The sequence below is a fragment of the Hemitrygon akajei genome, chromosome 12 (genome assembly GCF_048418815.1).
Source record: "Hemitrygon akajei chromosome 12, sHemAka1.3, whole genome shotgun sequence".
NCBI lineage: Eukaryota > Metazoa > Chordata > Chondrichthyes > Myliobatiformes > Dasyatidae > Hemitrygon > Hemitrygon akajei.
Genome location: NC_133135.1, coordinates 78,918,808 through 78,930,607, shown reverse-complemented (window position 1 = coordinate 78,930,607; position 11,800 = coordinate 78,918,808). Strand labels below are relative to the sequence as shown.

At 42.7% G+C, this 11,800-nt stretch overlaps 1 protein-coding gene across 4 annotated transcripts in view; it reads right to left on the bottom strand.

The window, feature by feature from the left end:
• Positions 1-8,981: 8,981 nt before the first annotated feature.
• LOC140737248 (flavin-containing monooxygenase 5-like) overlaps positions 8,982-11,800 on the bottom strand; it is a 114,079-nt gene continuing 111,260 nt past the window's right edge. For all 4 annotated transcript variants that reach the window (XM_073063577.1, XM_073063575.1, XM_073063578.1 and 1 more), the window contains one exon: positions 8,982-10,762. In XM_073063577.1, coding sequence (XP_072919678.1) covers positions 10,414-10,762 — 349 coding nt within the window. In that variant the 3' untranslated portion in view covers positions 8,982-10,413. The remainder of the gene's footprint in view (positions 10,763-11,800) is intronic.

Below are 11,800 nucleotides of genomic sequence, written 5' to 3'. Positions count from 1 at the left end.
AACATGATTAAGTCAATGGGTAGAAACAATAGTGGCGGATGTACTTGTGATAGGCAACTATAGACCGATTGGATATGCTAATGCAACTAAACCAGGAGATTGCTATAAAAAATGCTATGTACAAGGATCGGTGGGCAATCAGCGACTAGCTCAATGACTGTCTCAGCTTCGATTTTCAAATTAAAGTTTAACCCTTCTTGAAGAATCTTCTGCGTCTCCTGGTCGTTTGTGGGGTACGAGAAACCACGACAAAATTGGCGACCGCGGCAGGACCGGAAAGAGACCCGCGGAAAGGAAATGGCAGATTGGGGATGCTTCCCAGTCCTCTAGGGACCCCCACAAGGCTAACAGAATTAAGGGTGCACCCAAACAAAAGGTAAGCGCTTTTTGCGACAATTTGCACTAAGAATTCTGTTGGTTTTGGGGAGGTCTTGGAGTCTCAGAAGTGCGGAACCACTGCCGAAGTGTCTCTCCAGTCCAAAGAATCTGGCAGAATTGGGGGTTAACAGGAGGCTCAGAGGATTGATCAAGAACACTGCAGTGAGGGTAAGTACAAATAAGTTAATAAGAAGTTAAGTGAAGAAAAATTCCACGTGGTGTTGATAAGTCCCTGTGGATACCGCTTCGTATGAAACAAAGGTCTGAACGGGCAGGGAAAGGGAAGATAGAGAAAATCCTCGTGGATACCGCCTTAAGAGATAAGGGTCTGAATAGACGAGGTGCAAAGAGAAAGATTCTGTGGATACCGCTCTGAATAGAGGTCTGTACGGGCAGAACAGAATAGGAAACAAGGACAGTCCAATATATAGTTTAAAGCACTGGTAGATAGACGATAGACTAGGCATAGAATTAGAGTAAATAATATTATCCAGTAAACGAACTGTGAATCTCTGAAATACCTTAAAAAGAGAGAACAACATGACAGGTAAAGGAACGGCAGTAGAGATTCTGAGCAAAAACAATCCCGGTAAATAAATATCAATAACTTCAGAAAAATGGGAAAAGAGAACCAAAAAACTGGTCACAAAATGGCCAAGAGAAGGAACGTTTGATGTAAGCTTGTGCGAAGAAATGGAGGCACTAATTAAAAATTACAAACCAAAAGATAAATCTAAGAAAAGAGGACAAAAAAGAGAACGAGAAATGGAAGTGCTAAAACTCTTCAGAACGGAGGGAGAAAGGCTGAGGAGGACAGGTAGAATATTGATTACAAGCGAGGAAGACACCAAGGTGCTGGAGAAACAGCCTGTTAGAGAGAGAGCGGAGGGTACGGTGAGAAGCTGGCTTCAGCTCTGTACCCGGACGTGAAAGAAACAGAAAAACCCCCTCCGTATAATGTGGAAGGAACCCCTAAGCAGTGCCCCCTGCTGACGGGAACAGTGAACATGCAGGGAGAATTACAAGTTTGGGATAATGAGGAGGGAAAAAAAACAAAACGAGAAGGAAAAAGCGGCGATATGGAAGGAGATACAGGCAGAAAGGATAAAGATGAAACAGGTAAAGGGAGAAATGGAAGAAGGGATTGAACGGATGAAATACTAGAGAGAGGAAAAGGAGTATGAGGAGTATCGGTTATACTATAGAAATAAACAGACTAGAAAAGAAGGTGGCTCATCAGGGCAGGAAGAGATGAGGCATTCAAGAGGAAGTGGAAAAAAGATAGCAGACGAGAGTCTTGGAGAAACACAAGAGAGAAGGGAATCAAGCACGAGTAAGGATCATGAGGAGTCCCTGCCACAGGTGTACAGGCACGGACAGGAAGAAAGAGAAGGTGACTCATTGGAGGAGCAAGAGTTAAGTGGAGAGAGAGAGGATGTGAGAATTTGTGGGGAAGAGGTAGGAGGCAGAAGCCTAGAAGAGCAGAAGGAGGTGGTAGGGAAGTGACTTGCGGAAGTAGAGAGAGAGCTAGATAAGTTACTGAGAGGGGATTGCCAGAGGAGATGCAAAAAATACTCCAGGGGCCAACCAAGTATTGAATCAGGACAGAAAGGAAGGACTCCACAGGGGAAGAAGAGGACCCTGGAGACATTTGTGTGGGAGGCAGTAAAGACATACCCTGAGACAGATGGGGAGTCAGGCGAGGAGGAGAGCCAGGGCAGGTGGGAAGAAGGAGGAAGAATGATGCCGTTGTTAGTTAAAGGATCAGGACAAGTGCAGTATATCCCTTGGGGATCCCAGGAACTAGAAGGGCTAAAAAACACTCTGCCCAATCTACGTGAAGGAGCAGGGAAATGGATTAGAGCCTTTGAAGAAGAAACGGCGGGACGATTATTGGCTATGGGAGATTTGAAGGCACTATTGATAAGGTTGATGGGAACCTCCAGATTTAACGAACTAATGGAAATGGCTGGCATAGTAAACTCGAACGACCCAAGAACTGATGGAGACGGGTTTGACAGAGTGAGGCAGAGGGTATGGCAGGCCTTCAGGAAGCTTTATCCACCCAAAGTGGACCCCAAAGCCTTAAAAGGGGATCCCCTGGGAGACACTGAAAACCCAGCAGCCTACGTAGAAAACCAGTTGAAAAGGTGAAGACTGGAGAATGAGCAAGAGGTGGAGAATAGCTTATTTATGACCTCACTGTTCCGACATAGCATTTTGGATGCAATGCCTCCACAAGTAAAATCCAAACTGGAAGAAGTGGTTGGGCTGACGTCAATGACCCCACAAGAATTTAGAGACCACATAGTCCATGCGGTTGAGAAATACCGGAAAGACAAACGAAGGTTGGCTGAGCAGCAGGAAGAGGTGCAAAGAAAGTTAATACAAATGCAGCTCGAAGAACTCAAAAGAAAGAAAAAGAGAAAAGCAAAAAGATGCTGCCAGCAACCACCGGTCCGAGTACAGCCATCGAACTGGATGAAGCACCGCTATATGGAGGAACCGATCATACTGTAAGACAAGGGCTGGAAAACCCCAAGCCAATAATCATCTTTGGAGGAGCATTCCCACAAATGCACTATCAGGAACAGACTAAATTCAAACAGCCCAGACAGGACTGGAAGTCCCAAGGAGGGGTACAGAGGAGCTATGGGCAGAGAGGACCAGTGAGGAAACAGGACGAAAGAGAGGTAGAGGGATTGTGCTGGGGATGTAATCAGCCAGGTCACATGAGAAGAGATTGTCTGTTTACACCATGGCCTGTCACACACCAGCAGGAACCGATAAGAAGGGAACTAAAGTTTAGCCAAGGACCAGCCCCCACCGGCCCAAGCGGACCTGTGAACCCCTATGCGAGGTATTAGTGGTGCCCCGAGAACTTGAGTGGGAAGGGACATTACCCAATGATAACAAGGGAGGCAGACGAGGAACCCATTGTTCAGGTTATGTTAGAAGGGCAACTGACACCAATGATGATAGATACTGGAGCCACGTAAACTTGTGTACAGCCACAGAATGCCCTTCACCTTCCCATGTCAGTAAAGTTTATTAAGATGGTAGGGTTCTCAGGGAAAACACAGTTGACACAGTGCACGGCTCCAGTGCGGTTGAGAATGGGAAATAAAGAAATTGTTTTGCCGGTGCTAGTATTTAAAGGAACTCCGATTAATTTGTTAAGCAGAGATGCCTTATTGAAACTGGAATTAAAATTAGAATGCACCAGAAATGGGCTGAGTGTGGAAAGAGCAGGGGCTCAATTGATAGTGCAAGAAGACAAGAAGGCTAATGTCTTTTGGATAGGAGACATCGCAGATCAGATTCAGGAAACCTGGGAAAAATGGAAAAAGGGCGTGCAGGCTATATAACCCAGGGCTGTAATGCCCAAATCTGAGCTACATTGTACAGTGATTTTTGACGAGACTCAGAACAGGGAGTTAGAGGAGAGATGGCACCTGGAGGCATGTACCCAACAACACCTGGAAGGGGAGGCTGTGACAATTGGAAAGCAAGGGGCAGCTTTACAAGTTAAGTGGAACACCTTTTTAGAAAAATGGTAGAGGATACCGGAGGCTGCGCCCCACGTAACGCTGTTGGTGAACAAGGGATATCAGTCTAAAGACTTAGGACCCTTAGTTAAGAATGCTGAAACCGTAACAGTGTGGAGGAAAATCACGCCAGAGGTGTGGATATCAGAAGACAACAATTGCATTAAAATAATGGTAAGTGTAGATATGGTAGGGACAGTGAGAGAGGTCGAAATAACTCCCCAACCACACCTGCCTTTGCTGGGAAAGGAAAGAGACCAGCAGAAAGATAAAAGGTTAGATGAGTTGCCATGTATTCTGTGGTCACAGCATGACACGGACGTAGGGAAATTAAAAACAGCTAATCCGGTGGAAATAAGGCTGAAAAGGGGAGCAATTCCACCCAGGAGACCACAATACCCTCTAAGACCAGAAGCAGAAGAGGGAATAGCATCCACAGTGCAGGGGTTGCTTGAAATAGGAGTGCTTAAAAGAACAAACAGTCCATGCAATACCCCGTTGCTGCCGGTCTTAAAAGCAGATAAAGCTAAGTGGAGATTGGTGCATGATTTGCGAGCGGTAAATGATGTGGTAGAGGACTGGCCAGCGGTAGTCCCCAACCCACACATGCTTTTGACTAATGTTCCAGCAGAAGCAAGTTTTCAGTGATTGATTTGTGTTCGGCTTTCTTCAGCATTCCTCTGGCCGACCAGTGTCAGTATCTGTTTGCATTTACTTACAGAGGTGCACAGTATACCTATACCAGAATGGCGCAAGGATTTAAACATTCACCACACGTTTTTAATCAGGTGTTGAAGACAGACCTAGAGGGCATGCCATTGGAAAGTACATTGTTACAGTATGTGGATGACCTGTTGATTAGCTCCCACAGCGAGGAACAGTGTGAGCAGGACACTATAACGCTGTTAGAGAAGCTGGCGCACGGAGGACATAAAGTATCCAAAAAGAAACTGCAATTTTGCACGCAGCAAGTGGAGTACTTAGGCAGGGTAATATCCAAGGGAGTGAAGGCGATAGCACCAGATCAAATTGAGGCAATAACTAAGGCCCCAAAACCCCAGACTGTAGGGCAGATGTTGACGTTTCTGGGAATGGCAGGGTACAGCTCAGATTGGATAGGAGAATATGCTGAGATTGTGGCACCTTTGAGAAAGATAATGAAAGAAGCAGGACATACAAATTTGAAGAATGGCTTACAGTGGAATGGAGAGGCGGAGATAGCTTTCAATACTATTAAGCAGGAATTGCAGTCAGCACCAGCATTAGCTTTGCTTGACTACGAGAAGGTTTTTCATTTGTATGTATCCAACCGACAGGAGGGTTATGTCACAGCGGTTCTAACACAAGAGACAGGCACAGGAAAAGCAAAGCAGCCGATAGCATACTACAGTACGAGACTAGATGAGGTGGCTCAGGGGTATCCACCCTGTTATCAGGGATTGGCGGCGCTGTACTATGCATATGGAAAGGCATCATCTGTAACCCTGGGCTATCCTGTGACTCTGTACACACACCACAAAGTAGCAGAATTGCTGGAAAGAGGGAAATTTGTGCTGACGCCAGCCAGGATAGCAGCGTATCAGGTGCTATTGACATTTCCAGACATAACTATACAGAGATGCACTACCAGTAATATAGCCGATTTTGTCCCTTTGGGCTATGAAGGAGAACCCCATGATTGTGTAGGGAAGACGATGGCATTTGCCAAATTGAGAGCAGATTTACGGTCAGAACCACTAGAGGATGCAGATAAAAAGGTTCTGTTCGTAGATGACTCTTGTTATAGGGATTATGATGGAAATCATGCAGGGTTCTCAGTAGTGCAGCAGGATCAGTCGAGCTATAAGATTATTAGGATGGAGTCCTGTCCCCAACCGTGTTCCGCCCAACTAGCAGAAATCAAAGCCCTGACAACTGCGTGTGAAATGATGGAAGGTGAGAAAGTAGACATCTATACTGATTCAGCATATGCTCATGGAGTATGCCATTTGTTCGGGGCAGTGTGGAAACAGAGAGGTTTTAAAAAAAGTAGTGGAGATCCCATACAACATTGTCAGCAAATTCTAGACTTAATAAAAGCCATAATGAAACCTAAAGCATTGGCTATAGTAAAATGCCAGGCACATAAAAATGGAAATGATGTAATAACAAAGGGAAATCAAGCTACGGACGAGGCAGCCAGAAAAGCGTCTGGATGTACATCAGCTGTCATTGCCCCCCAGGTAAGCCTAACTCCAGAACCTGTGGTAGAGGACCTAATTGAAATACAAGGTAAGGCAACTTCGGCAGAACAGACAATGTGGAGACGAAGGGGGGCCAAGCAGAACCCGGGAGGCTTGTGGAGCATGGAAGACGGTTTGTTGGTAACGCCCACCCCTCTACTGACGATTCTGATTTCAGAAGCGCATGGGATTGACCATTGTGCAAGGGGGGAAGTGATAAAGCAAATAAAGAAGGATGGTTTTTGGTCACCTTATTTACAGGCTTCAGTGGACTTTGTCTTGTCACAGTGCGAGGTATGCGCACAAAATGCAGGGCTCGGACAGGGTTAGAAAGTAAACTCGGAGGATGGGGAGCATGGCTGACTAAAATGGCAATAACTGTCAGTATTATATTGTTGAGCTGTGCGCTTGTGCTGTGCTGTTTTCTTCCTTGTCCCAAATCTCTTGTAGTGCGTGCTGCAACCAATTTCCAATGCTCGTGGCAATTACTGAAGCAAGCTTAGTGGAGAAAGAAACACCGAAAATGTATCGTTACAGCCTACAACACCTACAGGATGAACAAGAGCAAAACGACAGTGTGGGAGTAGATTGTAAGGGCTTCTGAGTCTTTTTCCCTGTCTCAGATACATAGGGACAGGTTTTTGGCTCAGCGGCCCAGGGTAACAGGGAGAGAATACTTTGAGGTCTTGGCGCAGAAAATTATAGTTTAACCTGAGATTTGGGAATAACTGCTTGAGCTTATTGGGGCTTTTGTGCGCAGACTCTTAGTCTTCTTTCTCTGTCTCAAAGGGGGGATATATTGGAGTATAAAAGTTGAAATTGTTTGCTGTGTAACCAAAACTATATAGTCAGCTTTGAAACTTGCTATTTGCTATGCATGTACCCAATTTAGTAGGAGAATGAAATCTTAAGAATGTAGAAGACAATGGTGTGTTAATGAGAGGTAGCTAAGAGATGTAGATTAGAACATGATTAAGTCAATGGGTAGAAACAATAGTGGCGGATGTACTTGTGATACGCAACTATAGACCGATTGGATATGCTAATGCAATTAAACCAGGAGATTGCTATAAAAAATGCTATGTACAAGGATCGGTGGGCAATCAGCGACTAGCTCAATGACTGTCTCAGCTTCGATTTGCAAATTAAAGTTTAATACTTCTTGAAGAATCTTCTGCGTCTCCTGGTCGTTTGTGGGGCACGAGAAACCACGACAAGTGCAGCTAGAAAACAGACATGCTGTGGCTCATTACTATCACGGACTCTTGGAACACTTGAAAGATGAGCTGTCTACCCGGGAGATGCTCTCCGACCTCTAATGCCTCATCACTCCGGCCCTCCATATTGACAAGTGTCTTAAGGAATGACCCTCCAGATCACCAGCCAGAACTGCAATTCCATTCCCTGAACAAAGTCAAGCTGCAGGACCCTCATCAGCAATGCCCCCAGAACCCATCTAATTAGAAAGAGTTCCCTTAACCCCAAGAGTGTGAGCACCAGCAAAGAAACAACTTGTGTGTTTACTGTGGAAAAATGCATCAAATGCTCACTACATCTGGGAAATGGCACCACCAAGTAGAGACAAGGACCTGCTATCTGGTAAGATACCCCTGTCCCCTAGTTCCAGCTCACTCTATCTGTCTTCCTCCACACTCCGATGATTCTACGCACTCAGGAGGCTCTGGTGGATTCCAGCTCAGCAGGCAACTTTCTGGATTCTGTGTGTGCAACTTTGACTGCCTACTAAGCCTATTTCTCACCCCTACTTCTTCCCAGCCATTAACAGGTGGCCCTTGGCATCTGGGATGGCCAGAGTATGCACTGTTTTCACCAGTTTTGTTGACAGAACTTAGAACAGAATGGGACAGATGTCAAGGAGGTCTAACACCACATGGTCTTCACCACTGTACCTGCCTGTAATTTCTCAAAAAGAACTATGAGAATAGTATGAAGCCCCGAAGGTGTAGGAAAAGCACATTCATTAGCAACTTACTAGAAAGACTTGGTTTGAAAGGAATACTGTAGATCACAGTCAGTAAAATGACTATGGAGTGTGATAATTTGGACAGCTCTTTCAGCATGCAAAATGTGTAAATATATGGGCTAGACATGAGGAGTCTTATTTTAGATAATATCAATGGCACCTAGCCAGCTTCCCTGAACAATGAGATACACCTTAACCTTCATTCTCATAATCACAGTCATGAGCGTGACTTGTAAAATTGCAACTCCTACACAGGAAAAATGGGGAGGGTTGGGCCAATTTTGTAAGATTTTTTTCTGCATTTAGATAGCACCTTTGATGTAGTGTAACATCTGTAGGTGTGATGGTTTTGGGATCCTTGTGCACAAAGCACTCAATTCAAATGAAAATTTTAAGCCCTAGCCAATAAAGATAAAGGGGTAATCCTCACTATAGGGAGGTAATACTGTATCCACCTATTCTTCAAGGACCAACTACTTCCCTGTCTAACCTCTGCAGTGAGAATTTAGCTGCCAATACCCACTGCTGGAGTAGTGGGTGGCCCCTGCCTACCAAAAACAAGAATATTCTCGGTAACAGCGTAGTTTAAACAGTTATTTTATTTTTAATGTTACATATTTAAATATCATTCTTAACCCACATTCATAGAGGATTTTTAATTTATTAGAGGTTTACAAATTACAAAGGATTTTCAAACACAGGAACAATTCTGTCAAACTAAAAGAACACCAACAAATTACAGATGAACAAATTGTCTGAAACAGAGAAAGAAAGCTGTGCAAGAAAGCAGAGTTTAGCAATAAGCCTCTTGAGTACTGGGAAGAGAATATTCATCACATTGGCACTATATTGTTTTGGTATCAGTTTATTTCAAGAAGACACAGCAAAAAAGAACTCATTTAATCCTTATAATCCAGAGCACGTAAGTGAAAGAGAATTTCCTGCAATCAAACAATTTGGCAAGAAGAAGTTGTTAAGAATACTCAAATTAATAATATTAAATGATTTATACTAAAAATTGATATAATTTGCAAAGGATCATATTTGGAAACAAAAATAAACATATCAGAACAAGAAGTGCAAAAGATTTGATCTCACTTATATTATGGTCTTAAAAAACTATAGACTATATCTTAGTGCTTATAACAAGTACATTTACAAGTTATTGTTATGTTCCAATTCTTTGTGTATTTTCAAATTATTAATACCTCCCTATCACAATCCTTGTTTACTGAATTCGTCTTCCTCTGTGGACTTTACTGGGTCAACATTTACGTCTTGAATCAGTCCCTGAAAGAATTCTTCAGTATGGCGAGTGCAGCAAACTCAACCAAGCTGAGAGTTTGTGATACAATCTGATAACTCCTGCTACCGGGATAAAGTACAACTTCAGTGAACAAGTTTGTAAATACTTTTCCCAGAGTCAAGTATGAGAATAGAAAGCCAGCAATGTTTATGTACTAATTACTATGGTTATAGCTCAATTGTAGACTGCATATGCTTCAACTATCAATTTAGTCTAATTTTTGAAAAATTAAGTTAGAGTTTTTAAAATATTTGTAAATATGAATATTATTAGGTGAACATAATTTAGAATTAGTTTAACAATTCACAGAAATACATATAGCACACTATTACACCATTTTTCAGTAAAATATACAATTAAGTTCTGTACTTTTCAGTGAGATCCATATATGTCAGTAAGATCACAGTAAAATCCCCGATTACAAGAGAAAGGTCTGGGATAAAACTGCCTAATTGGGCATTAGTTGATGGAGAAATGTTGGTCAGGATGTGAAATGAACCCATGGACCATGCTCCATCCTTGGTCTGGGATCTGAAATTTAACAGTTGTCGAGTATGACCAACACAGCCAAACTTCCACTTCTGGGATACAGACCAACTTCTGTGAAAAAGTGTGCAAATACTTCTGGCATATTCAGATCACAACATGCTTGTTCACCTCGTTCATTTCCAAATTGCAAACTCCAAATGGAGTGCAGATCCCTCAGTCACTCGTAACACCTCAGACAACTGGCTATCTCTGAAGGGATTTATTCAATGAATGTTAAATATTAGAATACAAGATTAGAGTTGTCTGAACAGTTAAAATGTGAATAATACGCTAGGTGTGTTTCATTCAAGGTACTTGAGCTCTTTCAAAGTGTAATCAATAACATAATTAGTTACAGTTCGTTTGAAACGATTGGATGCGAAACAATCTCCATTGTTATTTGGCTTGGCAACAGAAGCCGAGCTGAACTCCTCGTTGGACTTCTGACTAATAGAGAAATAGATAAACAGCACAGAGCACCACCAGTACAGGCAAGAATTTCAGCAGGATTGGCCAAGAGGCATTTTGCTGACTACTAGGAACCACGCGTGTTTTAGTGGGCTTGATGGTGCGGTGCCACTGTGTCAAGATGGTTTCCCGGGCTTTTGGCCATTTTCCAGGTCCCATCAATCGAAACTGGAAAGGTGTGCAGGGGCCAAGGAAAACTTGAAATGCCAGCTGTGGATCAGTGAGGAGGAGGTGCCTGATGTTGGGTTTTACACCGATCAGCTCAGCTATCTCATCCATGTAGGGTATGAAATCAACTTGAATGGTGTGCCTTTGGGAGCTGACGTATCTTTGCACAGAAAGAGAAACAGATGGGAATTTAAAAAGACTTGCAGCATAAACCAAAGGCAATACAATCTAGCTGTCTATAATCCAATAATAGAAAAATAGTGAAAATCATCAACAGTTTAACAGCAACTGTGGAGAGTAACTGCATTCCTGTTAGCATCCTTTCATCAGAACTTCTTTGCTTTGTATGAAACTTCCCCAACTTGATGAGCGAGAAGTTTCCTTCTATAACGGGTTCAATTGCAACACTTGGGAAACATTTAGATATGTACATGGAGGGGTGGTGTGATCAGTATGGACCAATTGGGCTAAAGTGCATGTTTGTGAGCTGTATTACTCTAGGAATCTCTAGATTTTGCTTAGCCTTCTGAGTATTTCAAGTACTTTCTATTTTACAAATCAAAACTGACTTGGCCTTGAATTTACAAGACCAACTCTCGTCAGTAGTCAATGTAAAAAGCACCCTTGCTGCATGAGCAAATGAGGAATTAACTTTGTCGAGTGCCTCAGGATGACACTCACTATTGCATTTGCTGAGTGGCGAAGCTCGCACACTAAACAATGCATTCATCAACAGGCCCAACAAATTAATCACTCACTACCAGCAGCCAACTCACATTATTATATGAACTCCCATGGAGAACATTTTGGATTATATAAACAGTGCTAGTCCCATAGGTCACACATGGAGTTATGATTTACATTGAGATCTCATCTGTAATATAACAAAATACACAAAAAGAGTTGGAACAGGTGGGTAATAAATAGGCCAGGCCCTGAAGTACAAGTTAATTACCATTTTAAAACTGTATATTCACTATTTATCTGATATAAATAGTCTCTCTTCCATAGCTTTTTTACAATAAATTTGCCGTCTCATTTTAAAAAAAATAACTATTAAATGCAGATGGAGCACTTGAGAAACTATATAGGTCTCGTCCTCATTTAAATCCTTCTAAATTAATTCATTCTGTACTTTATTATCAGTTAAGTCTGCACACTTCTAAGGGTGTTTCCAAATGTTGCTGCTGTAATGAAA